General features: G+C 34.4%; 1 protein-coding gene across 1 annotated transcript; it reads right to left on the bottom strand.

Moving 5' to 3' along the window:
- Window positions 1–1,927: 1,927 nt before the first annotated feature.
- On the bottom strand, window positions 1,928–20,584 carry LOC143450468 (centromere protein I-like). The gene is made up of 18 exons (XM_076951029.1): window positions 20,296–20,584; window positions 18,383–18,459; window positions 11,841–11,953; window positions 10,714–10,876; window positions 9,777–9,864; window positions 9,524–9,668; window positions 8,382–8,519; window positions 8,140–8,287; window positions 7,939–8,053; window positions 7,775–7,857; window positions 6,737–6,804; window positions 6,012–6,133; window positions 5,787–5,940; window positions 3,315–3,439; window positions 3,164–3,244; window positions 2,932–3,087; window positions 2,177–2,255; window positions 1,928–2,109 (listed from the first exon to the last, which is right to left on the bottom strand). Exons 1-18 carry the CDS (start codon window positions 20,442–20,444, stop codon window positions 2,014–2,016), a joined length of 2,100 nt encoding a protein of 699 aa, XP_076807144.1. The 5' UTR covers window positions 20,445–20,584; the 3' UTR covers window positions 1,928–2,013.
- Window positions 20,585–21,968: the final 1,384 nt, after the last annotated feature.

Raw genomic sequence — 21,968 nt, 5'->3', positions numbered from 1 at the left:
TATTGTGCGTGTTGTCAGTAGTGTGTTTGTGTGGTTAGCAGTGGAAGTTATTCTTTTTGGCAATGTGCGGCCTAAATTAAACTAGTGACGTAATTTATAGCCCACTAAAGTATTTCCGTTGGACATAGCTGGTGTAGAACAACAACAACGAGACATAGGCTTGAGTAGGCGTAATAGACTGTTGAAAGTCCAAACTAGACCCGAAGGAATATCACAAGTAAACACTTTTACTTATAGGGTACCAAGAAAATCGTACACATCATTGCATAAGACAGGAAATTGCATAGATCTACAGTTTCTTTATTCTCCACTACACACGTTTAGGGAAGCTAGGACCTTGTGATTTATTATAACATAGTGTAAACACAATTTCTCAGTTTACATTATTTCAAGTGTAATGCTTAATTTATTATCGACATGGATGTTTGTATTGTGACGTAGCTGTCACAGTGATTGCTTTAATTACATTACGATACCAGTATTTGGTTGCAAATCTTAGAGCTTACATAATATCTATCCTCGGCCAAGTTGAGTTTAAAACTGGTTTTACAACGTATTTTTCTATAACGCTGTGTCTCCGAGATATTTACAAACGACCGTATCTTAAACTCATCAATGTTTGATTTTGGATAGCGCAACTCTCATGTCGTGTATTACATCCACCCTCTGAAACTGCTTTAAAGACGAATTCTCATTGCGGACCCTCTGAAACTGTTTTACGGACCCCAGTTTGGGAACCGCTGGGTTAGAAGAATGGTCATGCAAAAAGTTGATTTTCGGTATTAAGGTTTTTTTTGGAGTTTGATTAAAATTAACCTCAGAGTGCCAACTTATAGGCCTACCTTGATGTTTTATTTCACTACGTTATAACCAGGTAGTCGAAACGCAGTTGACAAAGGTTAAACTCCAGTTCAAGTTTATAAAATCTTATTTTTTTCCGGTTCAGGTTTGCATAGGGGGCAAACACATTGATTACGCTCCGGGTTTAGGTTTAACAAGCTTGCTAACATAAGGTTTGCATGACATTATTTAGTTAATCATTTTTTAAATTCTTTAACACTACCCAAGGAATTTTATGAGTAGGTATTACTTACCGGTAGTTTGAATTTTCTGCCTTTTGAAATAGGTAAGGGAAACACGTTTTCTCTAACTCTTGCGTGAAGATATAGTATTAAAGCAGCGGTTACAATTGAGAAAGGTTCGACCATGGTTGGGGTTTTTTTACTCTTAGTCTTTAATGATTCAGGTTCAGACAAAATTAATACAAGTGTACAGCAACATGACTGTGGTTTGTTTGGGCACTCAATTACGTATCAGTGCACATGTGTACAATAAACAAGCTGATTCCTCCCATTAAACTGCTATGAAATTTGAATATCAAAAAATGTGATGAATTCATAAAATAAATGGTTTCACAACAATATATTCCCATCTTCATCAAATGCAATCTGCGTGATCAGGTGCAATTGGGTCGTGATCGTTATAAGTCTGAGAAGAACTGTTCTGTTTGATGAAAACGTAAAATGTTAGGTATCAACAATGTCAATGCTCAATCTGCTCAGTTGGACGTGTAGGGCGTCGAAAACGTTTAAGAAGCTGAGCTTATTACCGTGTGTTCTTTGTTTTGTAACACTAGGCATAACATGACATAAGTATCCATAGCACCTGACATTGCAAAAGTTACAGCCGATAATGGGTCGCCACACACGATGAACGAAAAGGAATAAGAATGTAAAAACGCCTACCGCCCAACGCCCCCACACCCGCTAGTGGGTGCTCACGGTAGGCTGTGACCTTGAAGAGTGTTATCTGAATAGCTCTCATCCTATTTTGACATATTTATTTTTAAGGTGGAGCGCCTAGCGGTTCGATCGGTCCCTTCAAACTCGAATTTCACGAACTCATGGCATATAAGATAAAAAATAAATTCAAGTAAGAACTTTATTCACAAAATGTTATAAGAACTGATAATGCATGAAATTAAAAAATTAAATTAAATCAATCAATTAAAAATTAGTTTGATGGGGATCGCAATGCTATGATGAAGTTTAAGACCTTGTGCAAGCCTCTGCTCTTCAAAAACTCGGCGTAGTTTTCTTCCAAAACAAACTAAAAAATAAAGCATTTGGTAAACACTCATAACTGAAAACTGAGTAATCACAACGCATATACCTACCTTTGCGTTAAATATGCTTTCCAGTGGAAGGTCAAAAGTTTCAATGTATTGTCGTGTAGTTAACGCAAACGCCGGATGCCTAATATACAAATTTGGAAAACAGTATATTCTGATAAACGAGCAAAGTTCATTATACGAAAATAGATTCCAGTTGGGTAAAAGTTTTGGGGTGTATCACCCTAAAACCGACAAGAACAATAGAAAACGGTTTTATTAGATTTCTTTGCAACTTAATATAATTCTAGTCGCGCAAGTTTTAATGACAACCACTAACTATTACCTTCCACATTGAGTGGTGGTCTACTTCAATCAGCACAACTCCTGATTCAATTCAGATCTATCTATTGACAGATTTTTATCAAATCCAAATTCCCTTTCATTATGTCATATTTATTTACGTTATTAACATTTTTTCTTGGGAATGGAGTATGAAAGAGAATTGGGTATGAACCATTTCGGATCGTCCGTCGCAGTACGAAATGAATGTATCATAGTATGCTACACTTTGTTCTTAGATTGCAGTGAAAATCAACCAAGTGCTAATACGTGTGAATTGAGAGAAGCGCAAGAGAACCGTGGACGTCAATTGCACTAAAAGGTGTAATTAATAATTACATGAAGCCTATTCAAGGCGTCTGTTGTTTCGAGCCGAGTACATCCAGGAGTATTTCGGAGAATCGTCCGACCTTGACATGGTTAAGAGTACAACACTATACAGAAATAAAGACATAGCCTAAACTCCATGCATACTACACCTGTCCAGACAAAACATCCTGCGGGATAAAAATGCAGTGTGACTCAGCATTTCATCCATATCTCCTGAATCAAGATTTTTGTAAAAAATACTGTTGTCGTTGCCAGACTTAAAGGCTCTTCTACGCCAAATTGAATCATAAACATCAACAAAATATCTGGAATTTCACAGAGAAAGTTTAGTTAACACAAACTTAAAACATCGTATTGAAAGGTGTGGTGCTTATGACTCACTGATTTAAAAGATCTATTTCCTCCTGATATGCAAGTGTGAGAGAGCCTTCTTCCTTCAACTTCGTTAAAGCAATCCTGTGGCTGAGATGTACACCACAATTACTAACCATAACTATTTTAAGCGATAAAACCCATCATAAAGAGTACTGACTTGCATAAAATTTCCAACAAAACCGAGATGCAAGGACTGCTTAATGTAAATAGAGCTGCACTCACAAGTGAAAGCGTCGGTGCCACAACAATTGGTTTTGCATGGATTTCAAAAGTCGAACTGACCTAAAAGTTAATAATAACGCAAGTACGCATCGTTATAATTAAGTAGGGATCGCAAATTTTGAGAATAGCTAACTAGGAGGTTGGACAATGCACTCTTAGTTTGAAAGTGAAGAATACCAATTACCTCCCCACCACACATCAATTCAATTTGTTAAAATAATTTTAAATTGCAAACAATGCTTTACAAAAGTCAAATTTTAATAATCATGCAAAGATTCCGCGTAAGTATGTCAAAACGTTTAAAAAATTCAGCCTTCTTAGAAAGTTCTTGACGAAAAACAAAACCTACAGCTTTATTCAATTTCTTTTCAAACACGAGGACACTTTGTGTTCCGACAAAAGTTTGTTGAAACAGCGGGATAGCACATTTAAAATCATGGGTGTCTTTACAGTTAGCCTACTTGCATTTTTTCGGCATTCTTAAAATAACCGTAGGCAACGAATTTCATATAAACTGGTTTTGTTTTCACGAAGTGATTACAGTTTAAAAAAGCATTGGTCACGATGTTTAGTGTTTTGCTTGTCGCAAAAAAAATATTGAGCACGGATTGCTGTGACGTCACTGGTTACTCGGCTCGCTAAGGTAAGTTTGCGCAATACAGTGGTGATTACCCAGTGGGACTTGTGTCAGTTCATTGACCATAGAAAAAACGTATACTGTAATTATATCTAGATCAGGTTCAAGCATAGGCCTAATTCGAAAATTCTAAACCTAAGAATGGCCGACGAATAACTCTCATAGCAGGGCATATGGCTTAGGACAGCAGTATTACGACACACTTTTTTACGATGAATATTAAAACAGGCTTACCGGCAATAGAACTGGTTGATGGCGATATTATTGTGTATTGTTGATTACTTGTATTTCGGATCAATGTACTGTTAGTAACCAGTATACTGTGTTGTATGTACTAAAAAGGCTATATCATTGACAGAAGATTAGACGAATCATTTTGTTAACAACGGGCATATATTAATTTGACACTCAAGTACACAAAATAAGTCCTTAATTTGCACTTATATAATGTTTCCAATTTCATCATGTAGAAATGCAAACCTAATTGCGAATTGCATTTCTCGAAAAATGGCACACCCTAGCGGCCTAGCCGCTGAATTGGCGTTTAAAAGGTCATTTAGCATTTTTTATGGACTTTAGTTAGGAATAAATGGAAATTTTGTGGTCAATCAATTCAACTAAATTGTCTTTGTTGACAAATAAAATGATTTATTTTTCATACACGTATGACGTAATTATTAGGCCTTGGTTGATTACCTTAACAGAGGTAAAGCGGTATTGCCAATTTAAAACAACTGCTAAAAGTGTTGATTATTTTCGAATAAAAAGAAAAAATTAATTAGGCTTGAACTTAAACAGGATTTACATGTATCAAACCTGGAAAAACACTGCACACTGCACAACACTGTCAATTTATATTATGAACAACTTCTGATGATTTATGGGGCATTAATGCTAATTTGCGCAGAATGAATGAAGTAAACGAAAAGCAGTTCTCAAACTCGTTCTTAAACCTTGTTTGACTGGAATGGTTAAGTCCTCATGAAAAGATTTCCAGATTGTGGAATGCAGTTATGGGACCAAATGTGTCATAAATTTTTATGACCTGGCGCACCCATTAAATACAGCTCTGTTCTAACATTGCTACTATTTAATTCGTAATTATACAGTGCACGCTGTTCCACATTTACCTTCTCACGACGTACCAATGTGATTGTTTGAAACAATAAACTACGCTTGACTGACCGTACAGTCCGTTATTGACACATTGCCATTGACCAAGCCAAGCTGTCAACCGCTGAGTAGTTAGTTTACGATTAACTTAAACATTACGCTCTTTAGAACTTAAAAGTAAACCGTTACATGACATGAAGAGGAAAATCGGCTACTATTAGAGTTGACAGCAAATTTATTACGAATAAATTGATTATTATGCTTTGCTTGCTCGAAGACAGAAATGATCAATTGTACATAAAACTGTTACTGACTATGGCCACGACTTTGCACTCAGTACTCTCAGTAGCATATAGCAGCTTGTTTTTATCTCGCTCAGTGGAGGAAAACAGTCTAATCAGATTATTGGGACTGAATGGGCTCTGAAGAACTTGCTAGTGAACTTATTGAGTAACCAGTGATGTGTTTGGGGTTCCCCTAACATAATCAAGAAACGTGGTGGTTTGTGGGAAAGTAGAGCAAAAATAATAATTTATTACGTCTAAACCAAAGCGTATTGGAAGATGGCACCAATCACTTCCAAACACACCAGAAATGTAAAACAACAAAAATCTATTAAACTTAAAATTTTGCAGCAACATTCCTCTGAACACCAACCTGAAGATGAAACTGGAGAGCATAATGAATCAATAACAAATTGTTTGGTTCCAACCGCAATCCTTCAGCACACAATTCACCCACAAAAACAATTAGTTTTCGGATTATAACTTCTGGGTCTAACTGGTCGGCATTATGAGGATATAATGTGTGTCTGGATAATAAAATGGAAATAATTTCAGCAAGCAAACCCTTTGCACTTTTCCGTGCAAACTATAATTTTACCTAAACTGTTCAGTAATGTCGCTTGCATCAAGAGCACTTAGTTTCGACAGGACTTCATGCTTTGATGTCTCCAGTGAAAGGTAATTGCATAACATTTCTGTCATGGTGTTGATGATGGAGCACTGAAACACATAAATACACATTTTGTTTTACACTTTATCTTTTCTTGAAACATAACTCTGAAATGTCTGATAATAATTATTACATTAGCAAGAGGTTTTTCAATTTATTTGTACAACTTACAATTTGTATGAGTACTTGTAACCAGTTAAATGTGCAAGGACCAAAAACAAATGAACGTAAATACTGCATACTCGGAAAGCACTAACGCAATACTGATACGTTAAACTTAGAAAGGAAGAAGGTAGTGCAAAACAGCTTGGTCTAATACCAAATAGTGTTATTCGATAAATCAACCGGAACATCTTTTTGAAATAAAATACAGTAGTTTGTAATATCGACGAAAGTACATCATGAATTAGACATCAATCGTGATGCGTTTAGTGAAAACGTGTAAATATTTCGGCAGAAACATCGTACAAGATAAAATCAAGGAGTGTGTGAAATTGCTTGCAAGCTTGAAGCGTAGCAAAGGAACCGGTATAGATATGGGTATGTTACCGCATACTAATAATTTCCCAACAGGAACGAGTAAATATTCATAATCACACTAGAGTAGATCAACGTAAAAATTAAAACAGTAGACTAAACACCAATCTACTTACCTTCAAATATACATTTGATGAGAATACAAAAAGTTTGTGCAATGGTGATAAAACAAGGTCGTGAAGAACTGTTCAAACATAAGCAAAATAGCAAATCACATCAAGTAATTACATTTAAAGTGAAGCATAATAATTTTTGTACCAGGTACGTTATAGCCATTTCATTCACTTTTATTACACATACTTTGTATATCAGTGTATGAATGCATTTTATGGTCAATCATGCACAGCATTATTACTAAAACTTGAGCATAACCATTAAGCCATACAGGGACATGCAACAGTACTTTGTAATTTTAATCCTATATGCTTAAAGGAAGTCATTTCTACAACATCTGAAAGCTATGTGTGCTTTTAGTTATCAAAAAAAAAAATTCCTCTTTCAAAGTATTAAAGAATTTCCTTGTTCTCAAGCTCTACTTGCTTAAATATCAAAAAGTTGCATATTATGTAACTGGTTAGGGGTGAGTAATATTCTGGTTAAAATACTATGCAGTTACTGAATTTATTGGAATATGCGCACATACAAAACTATTAAGCTTGGCTACATTTAATAAATAAGTAATTAAATTGTAGTAGCTGATGACGACATAATGGAACAGCATTACATTTTGCCATACTAAAATCACCACATCCAAGTTTGACAAGCATTTTGCTTCCAATACAACTTTGTAAAAGCAAAAAAAATTTTTTAAAAATGGTATCTTTTTTCAAAAACCTTGTAAAATAGATAGATATAAATAAAACTTCATCGCATGGACACTTTAAGAACAATAGGATTTGTTTTTGTGGCAGCATTATACCAATGTCCAAAACAAAAAACTGTTAATTTGTGAAGTTCAGTAGATTTATGTCCCTGTATATCTATGATTAGCATGTATGGTAAACTACGTAAAGAAAATGACTCCATGTTTTACTTACACAATCGACAGTATTGATATAACGTAAAAACCTTGTAACTAATTATAATTAATCCACATTTCAAAATTGTTTACATAAATGCTTACCAGTATCAATAACAAGGTATTGTTTTTTTACCTGAATACGGAAAAATTCTAATTCTAGTGAGAAGTTTTAAAATGTAAGAACAATAATCTTTGCCATTCCATGTACATAAATATCTGTAAAAAAATATATTATTATTGCAAATTACCATAACTGCTAGTTAAGACAGCAATGCAATCTCTATGCTCAGACCATACCGGAATAAAAATGCTTCGCAAACGGGTAAACATTCCTGAATTAGGTCACTGAGCTGTAGAATTATATGCAACAATTCGATTCCCCTCTTTGATTCACCACCAGTGAGCATCAGCTCTATTTAAGAGAAACATTTTTTTTAAATGACACACATTCGACACGATATTTACCGAAAGTGTGTGGTGAGGAACAAAACTGAATACCTTCATTTAGGCAGTGATGAAGCCAAAAGCTAAGTCTCAATGGCATAGTTCGATCACAGGCGATTGCTACAAGATGTCGGAATGTGGTTGAACTCAACAAAGTAAATGCTTGACAATCTAAATCAAGTTGCCCAAAATGATCCAACAACTGTGATCAAGAGGAAAATAAATTTAAGAGCTGGTTAACTTGGTACATAAAAGTCAATAATCCAAAAACTTCATATAAAAAATTAAAAACCAACTTCCTGGAAAGATGTGATTTGGTAGATGGGTACTTTCCCCAGCAAATGGTCAGCCAATGGCTGCATATTCTGAGTATCATTATGTGCCATTGTAACAAGTGGCTGATGCATTAGTTTTCTCTCTACTTTTGGCATGGGCTAAAAACAAATTAACAGATTTGAAAATAGAAATAAACATATAGTAAGCTATAATTAAAACTACAATAAACATTCTGAATGTTAATGTCATTACTCATTATACATTGAATTACAAAAATCTATCATTCTGCATTATCTATTTTGGTTTTACTAATTGAGACCAGTGGACTTTAAGATATATTCACTGGTTGCATTGTGTGCAAAGTAGGAATAAATAAAAGTGTAAATCATTTATCGTTTACCAGTGTCAGTTATTCTTCCAATAAAAGGATGAACCAAACATTCCAGTCATAAAATTTTAATGAAAATGTTGGACTCTTATGAAAAAGTGGTTAGAACAGTTAGAGTGTCGTATGGTTAGTGGTTTTTAGCATTTGAATTAGCAAAGATATCAACTAAAAGAGAATAAAATGTTTCTTTTATCAAAGACCAAAGCTTACTCAAAAAACTAATGAAAAAATTTTAAAAAAACTTTCAATACCGGTACTTAAGTATTTGTACTTATCACCAAAAATTTATTGAAAATCGAATAATTATTTTGACATGTACGATGGAGATTGTGATAAATTGGAGGAAAATCACGTTGCCTGCTTGCTTTGGACTTCCAATAAAACAAATGTGTTTAAAAGTCATATCAAATCTTCGTAATCTCCATCTCTTACCTGGGCACTTGGGGGTCTGTCGGTTAAAACAGTTTTAGGGCCGAGTTCACTTACATGCATGCCCATATGAAGATTGTTTAGAAAGAGATATAACATCACATCTCTTCCATTTAGGCCATGACATTTAGCTTGTTCATAAATGAACTAAACTTTATTTATAACCATAAGCTGATTTTTCATGAAAACAATTTTAACTTGCAAAATATGGTGTTGGTACTTGTAAAATTGCAAAACAGAAGTACTGAAATACTCAGCACAAAATCACTCTCTGAGAAAATTGTTTTCTGTTAACAGTGATTAGTTGATCACATTTTGTATAATTCCGATCAGCTCACTACTTACGATCATAGGATTGATGCCTTCAGAAAACATATTAATTCCATGTCTCTGCTGCATGCGAAGTATACTTTGTTCCCATGCTCTATCCTGCTTCTTAAAGAATGTTTTAAAGTTACCACTCATGGAGATTAATGAGGGCTGATACATCCTGAATAAAACACTATGATTAAGTTGGGCAATCATGCATGAAAATCATTGGAATACCTGAATTGCACAAACTGACAGAAGTAGGCCAAAAATCAAATATCTTCTTTACCTATATACAGATAGCAAGCCACAAATATGAGGAACATTTCCAACTCTCTTCTGCAGTTCCAATAGTTTAGATATTCGGTAGTGAGTAACTAATAAAGAAAAAGCAGTTTACAAATGTTACAGTTAGTTATGCAAACTAAATAGGCCTAGACAGGAGTGGGCAAAATTACATTATGTTAGACCTGCAATTGGTAAATCTCAAATATAAGTGAACCATAAAACCCACAAAAAGCAATAAGCTTAAAATAACTATTTATTGAAATGTGGCAAGACTAATGGTGCAACATTTATTGTGGGCTTTCATTATAGTCTACCTAAAGCAATTGATTTGTGTATTCTAACAAGGGATTTGGCAGCTAAAATTCTGTCTGAATTAAACAAGAATTCACTCATTTTTTAAAAGGCAGTCAACTAAACATCTTACTATCAAAGCTGTTTTCCACGTTAAATGTGACTGCATGACCTACTAGTTTAAAAGTAACTGCACTGATATTCTAATGTATTAAAACAAAACGCTAGAAAACATACGCTAGTCTAGTATTCTAATGAAGTAAGCGAATTACCAATTAAACCAACCTTTTGAATGTACTTTAACGTAAGTAACACCTGAAGGTTTAACTACTGCTACTGATACTATTTTTAAAGATAATGTGGCGTTGGCGCCTGGCAACATTGCTGCAACATTTTCACATGCTTGATAGTTGTGACATAGCAATGGGTTTATCACGTGAAGTAGTAAACACACTAAAATTTTGAAGAAAGTGAACCAATATTTGTAGTTTGTATTGAAATAAAATGAGTATTACACTTTTAAAAATTGTTCTAGTAAGTTTCTTAGATAGCCTCTTGTAATTGGCTTTGTACAACCACAGTTTTGCTGCTCCTGGCATAATATAGAAATTAAATGTTTATCTATTTAATTTACTGTTTGTTTATACCTTCATTCTTTCGTGTGAGTAGAAACAGAAGTTGGCAAATGGAAGGACACAAAATGTCACTTCCAATGTAATGAAACAAAATTCCATATAAGCAATGGAGCTTTGTTTTTGATGTGAGCAAATCGTAAACTATGATCAGCCACCGTAACAGAAGACACTTGATCTGTAAACAAACAAAACAAAGTTTTTAAAATGTAACTAACATACTTTTCAAAATCTTAGTCTATCTCTGTGGTGTACAGGCACATAATCACGTGACACTTAATGGCTGACACATAATCACTTGGACATTTAATCTCGCGACACATAATCACTTGGACATTTAATCACGCGATACATAATCACTTGGACATTAAATCACGCGACACATAATCACTTGGACAGTTAATCACGCAACATTTAATCACACATTTACAGTATCGAAAATTGCAAGTCTACACATGGGAAATGTGAGCAACTGCACGAAGATAAACTAAAATTTCACTTGACAGATAACGGTCAACTGTGTTTTGCACGCGCAGTTTCAGTGCCTTGTACCGCTTTGGAATAGAAGGTTGAGTACCAGCAATTCCTTGCAGAAACGTTGCACGTTGCATTACGTTGCGCATGCAAAACACAGTTGACCGTTATCTGTCAAGTGAAATTTTAGTTTATCTTCGTGCAGTTGCTCACATTTCCCATGTGTAGACTTGCAATTTTCAATACTGTAAATGTGTGATTAAATGTCACGTGATTAACTGTCCAAGTGATTAAGTGTCGCTTGATTAAATGTCCAAGTGATTATGTGTCACGTGATTAAATGTCCAAGTGATTATGTGTCATGTGATTAAATGTCCAAGTGATTATGTGTCGGTGATTAAGTGGCGCGTGATTAAGTGTCACCAAACCATCTCTGTAATAAACATGTGCTCAACATAATACTAAAATACATATATAGGTCAAATTCGCTATCAAATGTCATGTTTGTCCGAGGGAAAATTATAACTAAACTTGAATTTAAACTGAAAATTATTTGCATAAAACTTCAAGTGAAATTCAGCGCAGACTGTCTTTGGCAGACTCATAAAATTTCAAAACTTGAAGCCTATGGTGATATTGTTAATTATTATAATGCAGAAAACACCTACTTTAACATCTTTAAGATCTTCACAGATCTTAGAAATAATCAGGCATGCTATGTCTTCAGGTACGTTTTCTCTGGGGATCAAGCAAGAAACCAGCTGAGTTCTGACAGCTAAACCTATATCAAAGAATAAAAAATTTAGACTTCGTAAAACTAAGATATTGTATGATTAATTGCATGACTGTTTTGCAGGCAGACTGCATGGTGATTAAATTTTATTAATCTTGACTCTAATTCAGTTGTTTTAAAACTAGGGTGATGTGAGATGTTCTTACTTTGCATTTATACACTATAGCACATGTGTACATCTACAAGAAATTACAAGTGAAAAATAATGTGCAGCCTGCATTCATTTTCGTCGTTTAACTCTCACCATAACATGGTTTATTTTTTTGTCATAAGAATACTCGTTTGCTACCCGGGGTGGGGGGGTGGGGGGGATTGAAAAGTTTTGATTTATTGCCATCTACAAGGAAGGCAATGTTAAGAAATGCTCTGACTGTCTGAAATTTAATTCAATTATTCAACATTCCGCAAAATATACATATATGCTTATTTGATTACATAAGCTTTTTACAGTTTCACTGTTAATTATTATACAATCTGGCAAGTTAATGTTTTGAATGGGTTTCACACAACACTTTATTAAAATTAATAAAAACCTTTGCAAGAATGAATCATAACCTTTATCCTCACACTGAGGAAAGTTCTACTTGGAGAACTGCTCAAACCCTGGTTACTGAGCTCTTTATGCAAGTCCCAATAGTTGCACACTCTCTTTATTTGGTTTTCTCAATTTTTTAGAATGTACCTATAACCCGAATTTAGAACTGTTAACTTGGGCTGACAGTTTTTACAGATAAGTCCAAGTACAATTTAGTTTTGGTTTATTATTTTAATAGAATTCTTATTACAAACTTTTACAATTCTGTTTAAAGCAGTGGTTCCCAATCTGGGGGCCATTTTAAGTACACATACAAAGTCCTACAAAATAATCTTTTTTCACATAGACTGATTTCTTCTACTGGTTTGGAGAAAATACCACGATAGTATTGTTATGCATCTTTTTATTCAAATGTAACAACTCAATTGTGGCATCAAAATTGCAATTGGTAATTAATATACAGGCTGGATTTGCAGCAACAGCATTTTACATAAATGGGGGGTCAAATGAAGTTGGCTGGTGCTCAACGATAGCAGGAAGTTTTGAGAAATTACTGTTAAGTGGTAGTTGCGCCATTTTTTGGTATAATACGGTACTGCCTTACTGTATTCTTTCTAAATATTATTTTTCCTTTATATCGATGGTGACCTGTGAGGGTCCAACATTTTCAGAATCGCTGATTTAGGTTTTACATTTGAGTTTGAGGGATAACTGGTTTATGAGTAAAATTTTGTGTTGGACTAGTGCAATGAAGTTGGGCTAGTCCGATGGACTTCAAATTTCTACAAGTTCAACACCCGGTTGCAAGCACAACATTCAAACATTCTGTTACCGAGCTAACAAAAAGTAGTAGTTGAAACATCATAGAAGCTCTCAAAATGTATTTCTTAGAAGAAGTTAGATAAGGATGCATTGTGTAACTAACGTTATTTAAAGTGAGGGGTAATTCCAAAAACAAATTCACCTAAAATTAATAAATACTTGTCTCAGTATACTGGGCAAAACAATTTTTCAATGATATGTACTATATAGTGGTTTATCAAACATTACCAAAAATGTTTGGCAAAACATACTTGGAAATTGATCCCTAATCATAAAATATGTGGCAGCGATTATGAGAAAAGATGTTCGTAACGCTGATGTTTGGTTCAAGTATTACCACCTTTCGCACTTAACTGCTAAACCATAACATAATATTAGTAAAAACTCCATTTGAGGCTGAAAGATCAACAATCTATGATTCACGAATGAAACTATACTGCTCAGCAACAACAAAAACACACTGAAGCTACCATACATAGCAAAAAGAGACTAATGTTGTATATGTTTATTATGTAAATAATTTTAAGACAAAAATTGTGGTAATACAAAAAAGCTAAGACGAAAAGAAATTTAGCATCCCCAATGGCAAGTACTTAAAGGACATAAAAATTTCTTATATATATGGGATTCCTAAGAAAAACAGAATTATACTGCAAGCAAAAAACCATGAGCAATTCTTTAACAAAAAATGAAATGAAAAAGTTCGGTATGATGTATAAAATAGGTCAATGCGTTCCAATGCATTTTGAGTTAAACCCGGCCAGAATCCAGTTTCTTCTTTAAATAATGACACAGAAGTGACTAAAAATGTCTCATACTTAGAACAATTTTGAAATCAAATATTTGAACGATTTAAATGACATGCAGTGTTTGAAATTTCAAAGATGTGGTAACAAAGAATAGATCAATGCAGGTTTCCTGATGGTCAGAAGATGGTCGTATCCATATGCGCCTAACTTTGCAAATTCCAGGGCAGGTCTTCATACAAATTGAAGATTCCGCTAATTTAAGAAACAACTGTACAACTCTAAGGTACATATGATTTTATCTCAATTTTAACACTACAACTCCTGCAATGTCGATTTCGACATTTTTATAAGTTCAATACGCAATTTTTAACAGTTACTGTTTGCTCACAATTCTCAGATTTTACGCTGTCGAACAAATTTCTGTTCAGTTTACTTTCAGCTCAATAATTAGAATATAAAATTTACGTAGCAAAGTTTCTTTTGAGTTGTACCTAGAACTCCAAAGGTGTCGAATTCGACATTGGTCTTTCAGATGCACGACAGCTATCCCAGTCAGTCGCTTGGGTTAGTCCCTCAAAAGAAAAAGAGCAGGTGTTAACTCATACGAGTGTTGGAAGGTCTTCGTTGATAATAACATGCTGAAATTCATTATTATGCACACCAACCGAAAAGCAAATAAAACAATCCCAGTTTTAGCCTTACAATGCCAGAGGCTTTCATTGCACTTCAGTACGCCAGAGGAATTTATGGAAAAAACCACTCTGCATATTTCCTGTGGAATAAAACATGTGGACCAAGCATATTCCACGAAACCATGCTGAGAGACAGTTTCTTTGAAATCAACAAGTTTATTAGCGACCGTGAAGTAAACAGCAGCAAGTTCTACTTCAGTGATGAATATGACTTGATGTTTGTCAATTATTACAGCAAGAAAGAATGGAGTGTAAGTTTGATTTCAACAATACACAACTATCCCAGCACTGATCAAACCAACAAGAAAAGCCTCTTATTATTCACTTCTATAACAAGAACAAATTCGGAGTTGATGTAGTAGATCAGATAATAAGGCAGTACTCAACTCACACTGTTAACCGTAGGTGGCCACTTGCCATTTGGAAAGATATTTTGGACATAGCAGTTTTGAACTCTCTTCATAAAATCCTCCGGGCAAAACATAAGTAGACGTAATTTTATTTTAAACATGATTGAATGCCTGAGAAAGAATTTCATCGCAGCGAAAACTCCCACCGAGCCAGCATTTCCATTCAGTGAGCTTCCTCCTCCTAAACGTCGTAAATGCGCAGCAGAAGCCTGCGTAAACACCACAAAAACTGTTTGCAGAATTTGCCAAAGACACACATGGAATGCAAATGTGGAAGCGGCAACTACAAAGTCATTGTGTGTAAAACCTGTTCTTGATCACGCGAAGCTGCATCAGTTTTTCCACCACTGATCATGATATAAATAAGACTTCTAAATTTTTGCTTTTTTGTGAAGTGAATTTAATATGTCATCAGTGAATTGAGTTTGACCTGTCACGATAACACTTTGTTGTACTGTATATTTCTATTCAATAAAACCGGTTAAATTTGGTATTGAATAACCACGCCTAAACCACAGGCAACACTCGCATTTTACCACTAGTTCAGTTGCACGAAATGTCGTGTTTCACATGCCATAAACTTTATTTGAAAAAAATCAATAAAGACTTGTGGTAAAAAAGTATTCTATAGATGTGAGCAGCCGGCAAATCAGACAATGTTGAAATCGACACTGCCGAAGTTCTAGTGTTAAACATAATGTGAAAACAGCGGTAAGAGATAATGGAAAGCAATCAAACTTTATGAAACAAGACCTGACACACACGGCCATAAAACAATATAACTGTTGTATTTTAAACCTGAAAAATCTATAAATAACTTTGCTTGTAATCAAGAGAAAATGTTACCGTAGTTATATACTGGAGACCATAGATGTCAAATATAGGTAATCAATGAAATCAATGTTAAAAGTTGGTCAATAGCATTTTTTAATTTGCAAGGAAAAATTCGTAAACTTCAATTACGTTCAGCTGTTAAACTGTGTGGTTGCAATACACTTATAAAAAGGATGCAACCTGGATTTCAAAAAACTATTTGACTATAATTACCGATCTTTTGGCTGTTGTATTTAAACGCCAGTCTAAAAATTGGCATATTGCATTAAATTGTTTGCTGCACGATGTGCAGATCAAGCACTTAGCACACTTTTGTTGTGAACAACATCATACGACTTAACAAAAAAAGTCAGACATAATGAAAAGTTTTTTTGCAAAAGCTATAGTATCAAAATTACCAATAATACAACTTTACAATATGTTATTTTCCCTGCAGATATCTTTACCAACACATGGCTAGTTCAGTTTTTAAAGGTTTGACTTTGGCGACTGCTGAGAAATTTTAAGAGGCTGGAACTTTCAAAGATTAACCGCTTATTACCTGCTGTAATCGCAGAAGTATAAATGTTGAGGGACAGTTGCAGAAAAAAACATTTCGCTCTCTATAAAACACACTGGACTTTTTTGATAAAAATAATCGCGTTATGTGTGTTGTTAAGTATGACATAAATTGTCAGTAAGTAATGTTTATGACATCTAACTCATTGAATGCTGTTGCACTCCTTTGCAAAAAAATGAAACATTAAAAGTAGGATGAACAACCTACTGTTTTATCTTTGCCATTGACCGAATTCATAGTGCTTGCAACGATCCTCTTTTAACCTGTTGTCACTTTCTGCATGCAATGTTATAAAGTAACAGAATGCTGATACCAACAACGCATGTTATCCGCCACCTGCTATTCGCAAAACTGTATTGTTCTGGCAGCAACATATTGCACCAGGAAAATACAAATGCTATCATTCTGACATCATGTTGAGAACTCATCGTATGTACCATAATTACTTGATTAAAAGCCGCCCTTGAATAGAAGCCAACGAATAGAACGATGCTGAAGTATTAGTATATAAAAAGTCACTCACACACATGAGCTTCTGCGGTAGATACTCTTTGTGGTACAGTTTTAATCGGTTGATCAAAAACTAGGAGAAGCCGTGCAAAATGAGCAAAAATAAAAAAATAACAGCCGCAACTTCTATTCGAAGAAATGCGATACTTAATACAGTAGTAAATTAAAAGTAAACATTGGATGATTATGTTGAAACAAGGAGTCCTAGAATTGATAAAATACAGTCAGAACTCGTTGATCTGGACCACTTTGTTTCGTCATAAAATGTTGATTTAGCGAGGTATTCGGATTATCGGAATGCAAAAAATCAATCAACCTAGCCAATGTGTTGCTTGTGTTGTGTTGCTCAAATCTTGCATCGTGTTCAAAAAGCGGTAGGCAACTAGGCATCTCACTCCAATTCAAAGTATGCGTAGATAATCGGCTATTGTGTTCGTCAACAAACTACTGTATCTAGGACAATCGTGAATTATTTTCTCTTCACTCTTAATAATCCAGTTTATCGGATTTTATTGCTATTTGTTTAGCACATTTGTTTCAAAACTTTTGTGTCGGAGTCGGACACCGAGATTTCCGGTTTAAAGGGGTAAAATGCATAGGAAGAAATCTGTTCCCGGCAGTTTTGTGTCGGATTTATAACGGGGATTCCAGTTGTTTGGGATTCGGATTAACGAGGTCTCACTGTACTGTGCACCATAACCGTAACAATATATAGTACATGTCTTATAAAATTGTCTATGACCAAGAGGGTAGGCCTGTTTATTCGGCTTTTAAATAGATGCTACATATACCTATGCTATTTCATCAAAGCTATAATTAAAGTCGCAAATTAGGGTATTTCCCATATTTTGAAATCTTGGCATTGAAATCAGAACAAACAAGTTCAAAACTTATGCCTTTTTTAGGAATACCTCCCCTTTTAACAGAGAAGGGACACTTGAAAATTTCTAACAAACTTCCAAATATCATCCAGGTAATTTTGAAAAGTAGCAGCAAAACAAATTTGGAAAATACAGTCCATGAGCATTGAAAACCCACTTCTTGCACAATGCATTCTTTTTTCAATCCTGACTTAACATGTCCGAGGCATGTCAGTCTTTCGTTTATAAATAAAATAATGTTACGAATATTCCTGCTGCTGTTGTAAAGTACTGTTAACAGCAATTTGGTATATTCATTAATTTACTTGAATTTGCAGAGATATATTATATATATATGCATATATATAATATCAATTTACCAAATAATACTCAATTTCTCGTAAATAATACGGCATGTGCCAGACTTAAATAACAGTTTTCCTTACCAATTTTTCTACTTGCCGAAAGTTTGCATGTTACCAAAAGCTGTTGTGGTGAGAGACCAACTTGCAGTGCATATCTCCTAAAAATATTCAAATAAACTTAGACATAGCAGCATTACAATGAAATACTTTCACACTATGATATTTTATTATCCAAACATAATATAGAGTATTAGACAAGCATCACAGAAAAAAATACAAGAAAATCAACCAGCATATTGTTTTGCAAGAATATGGAAATTCTAATTTACATATCCTTGCAATATTTTGTGTTAATATATCTTAATTTCAACAGACTTGTAATGTTTCACCATCTTTCTAATTTCTCTTTACATCCTTACTGGCTATTATTGCGAAGAGTATGCAAGTGATATAGGCCCATCTAGATAGCTTTCTTGAACTGTATTGCAAATCTTTAATGGCGTCTTGTTTTTCTTTCATACCAAGCATAATATTAAGCTGTACTACAGCTTTGTTAGAAGCATTAACATTTATTGATTTAATAGAGCAACAAACATTTTAACTCATTTCACGATTGTTACACCAATGTCAATTATCGTTCTCCTTGGCAAAATCTTAATGCCAAGCTATTGTTTCTTTCTTGGCACAATTACAATTATTTAACGGCATTCTACAGTCTAGACAAACGCCACTTCTTTAACAAGCTCTGCATTTATTTACACTGGTAATATTGTTTGCACCAGAATGTTCACAATAAATGATTAACGTAATTTAGCATCGCAAGCGCAGTTGATATTATTCCAAAATGTGCAGATGATGAAAGAAATGGTAGCTCACATCAGAATGTTACAGATGTAATAGATTCTCAAATATTGTAGGGTCGGATTTTAACTGGTGTCCCATGCCATGGCAACCAACCAACCAACCATTTCGTATTGGGCATTCAAAATTCACCGGAATGGTTGCCCACTGGGCACCCATTGCTTTTTTGATAATAATCAGCCTTCACCACAAAATGAGGTTGCTGATGCTTCTGATGTCTGGATAATGCCATAGTTCATAGGCTTGATCTTTGTCACACCAAGCTATGCACACAGCATGAAGAAATTACCAGAACAATAGCTGCTATGTGAATAAATTACCTAATCATTTGTGAGCAATGTACAAGAGTATTCACTAAAACACTCCCAGTTGAACTCCACTATACTGCATAAAACAACTAAATTTTGGCTCTAACTTATAGGCTAACAAAAATATCAAAATCATGCAAGAATATTTTCGTGAAAATGTTCGATGCAAACAAACTAAGCTTAGTATCTGCAAAGAGCAAACAATTTTCAAAAACATAGGGGAATAATGAAATGTTATCATTTAGGCCAGTGAAGTGTTGAATCTGTTATTACCAGTAGACCAGTTAAAACTCAGAAAATGAGGTTTACATCTATAGCATATCATACTATTTAGCCTGCAACAATTATAAGAAAAGAAAATTAACATTCAAGGGAAATCCCAAAAAAATGTTTTGCTATTTTCTAACTTTGGTGCCTATGACTACCGCTTAGAAGCTAATTGAAAATGATCCAAAAACTACCTTGGAATGTTTTCAGCAGAAACCAACGCAGATGACATTGGAAGTTTAGTGCAACACACACTAACTTTGAACAGTGGACTTTTGCACAGTTGACGTTTTATATGTTTTTGATTACCAAGCAGACGTTAATAACATAATGTTAAATTGAAAACACAACAAAACTATTGGTAAAATGCATTTAGTACATTAATGAGAATAGTCAAGGCCTGAACCAAGAAATAAACCATGCAATCAAGAAGGCTAACAAAATAATTGGTAACAATGATTAAATTAACGATTTGATTAAAAAATAAAACATAAAACATTTAAGCAATCAAATACATAAACACAGAGGCCCCACTAACAACCCAAATACAGAACCTACTTGAATGATTTTAATGAGTTCAGACACTGTTGACGATTTTTAGATAAGTAGTCTTCATTATTCAGTTGTTCTAAAAAAGCTTCCACTGTTCTTGTGTCAGGCGTTATATTTTGTTTGGTACTTACTTCCATGTCTTTCATATATGGCATCAAGATAATATTTCTTGAATAAATATAGGGCACTGTTCATCAGTAGTGTCTCATAATAAACAAAGAAGTTTACATCAATCTATAATAATAATTTTTATCAATAAGGTCATGTATCAATGTATGCTATGAGTATGACACATACTGAAGTGCCAAACCTGCTAGGCAAAGCTGTATTTCTAGTATTTTATCAAACATAATAATACAAATACTGTCAGACTTGACATGACAAGTGCCGTGCGCAATTACATGGTCAGGTTTTTTTTAAGGTTTGGTTTGGGTGACCGCTAAGTAGTTTTAAGAGACCGCAAGTGTTTCATTTAAATACCAAAAAATAGCCATATTTGCAAGTCTAAATTTTGGGAAACCGCTGGAGAAATTTGGGGGACCGTTTCGGTCCCCCAAAACACCTTAAAAAAACACTGTACATGGTAATATACACAGATTGGCTAATTCAATTTTTAAATCAATTAACATTGGAGTGAACAGAAGTACTATTTAGTCTAAGTTAATAAGTGCAAAATACCGCACCGTATAAGTGCTGCACTGAAACTTATACAAAACAGTATTGAGTATACGCTTACGCCAAACTCTGCGGTCTGGATTACGTATGGGTATGGCGCCACTGGATATGGAAAAGGGCTGACTTAACCACTGCATGTTATTAAAAATCCATTCACTAGTACATTTACTGACAAATATTGTTGATTTAAGGCCAACTTATGTACTTGCCCCTCACTTTAAGTTAATGGAACAATAAACAACACCATTATCACCATACTGTGCAACTGTAAAACTTTGCTGAGAAAACGGTGGATTTCCCGCTTTATTTTGTTGCAGGAAGTACACAGATTGGAAAAATAGAAATCTTAACGAATTAAAAACACCATTAAATACAAGTAATCTGCATCTTGTTCATTTCTTATCGTTTATAATTGAACTCCTATCTGATTCCACAAAAAAATATTCCTCCTTTTTGAGAAAGCGGGGCAATATTGTAAGTGAGTAATAGTAACTGAGTTATTAACACCAGTTCAGACTGGCTGAGCCTGCAGAACTCGTAGAAGAGACTGCCTTAATCTTCTTGGGGATTGTCTTGAGAAAACTGTTCTATCTAACTGTTTTGAACTTAAATTCAAATATTATGAACTTTCAATGACTTTCGTTTGCTTGTGTTGGTAAAAACTGACGAACGAAATGGACTTAAATAAACAGGTCGGTCATTTTAACCTCGTTTACTTCAACCCTGATCGATTGTTAACAAAACTCAGCAATTCTGATTTGCATGAAAGATTTTTTACGTTTTCCGCTTGCTTTAAGTTGCCATTTTGTTGGTAAATGAACTAATGAATCTTCCTTTCATTGAGACGAATTAACTACAGTAACCATCTTTTCGCAACCATTTAACTATTTTCAGAGTCGATCATATGCCAACGGTGTAGCCTACAGTGCAATGTGCTGTGTTACTATAGCGTGATTTATTTATTTTATTTTTCGCCATTGACTGTGAGGAGCGAAAAAGGTGCT

Source organism: Clavelina lepadiformis, chromosome 3 (assembly GCF_947623445.1).
Source record: "Clavelina lepadiformis chromosome 3, kaClaLepa1.1, whole genome shotgun sequence".
Lineage (NCBI taxonomy): Eukaryota > Metazoa > Chordata > Ascidiacea > Aplousobranchia > Clavelinidae > Clavelina > Clavelina lepadiformis.
This window is presented reverse-complemented; position numbering and strand designations above follow the sequence as displayed.

What these genes read in the sequence shown, in the direction of transcription:
- LOC143450468 (XM_076951029.1), bottom strand. Translation starts at nt 20,444, where the DNA reads ATGCCATATATGAAAGACATGGAAGTAAGTACCAAACAAAATATAACG. An exon ending in CTCTCCAGTTTCATCTTCAG is followed by an intron (nt 3,440 to 5,786) that starts GTTGGTGTTCAG and finishes ATTAACTTTTAG; the next exon opens with GTCAGTTCGACTTTTGAAAT. An exon ending in AAAGCATATTTAACGCAAAG is followed by an intron (nt 2,110 to 2,176) that starts GTAGGTATATGC and finishes TTTATTTTTTAG; the next exon opens with TTTGTTTTGGAAGAAAACTA.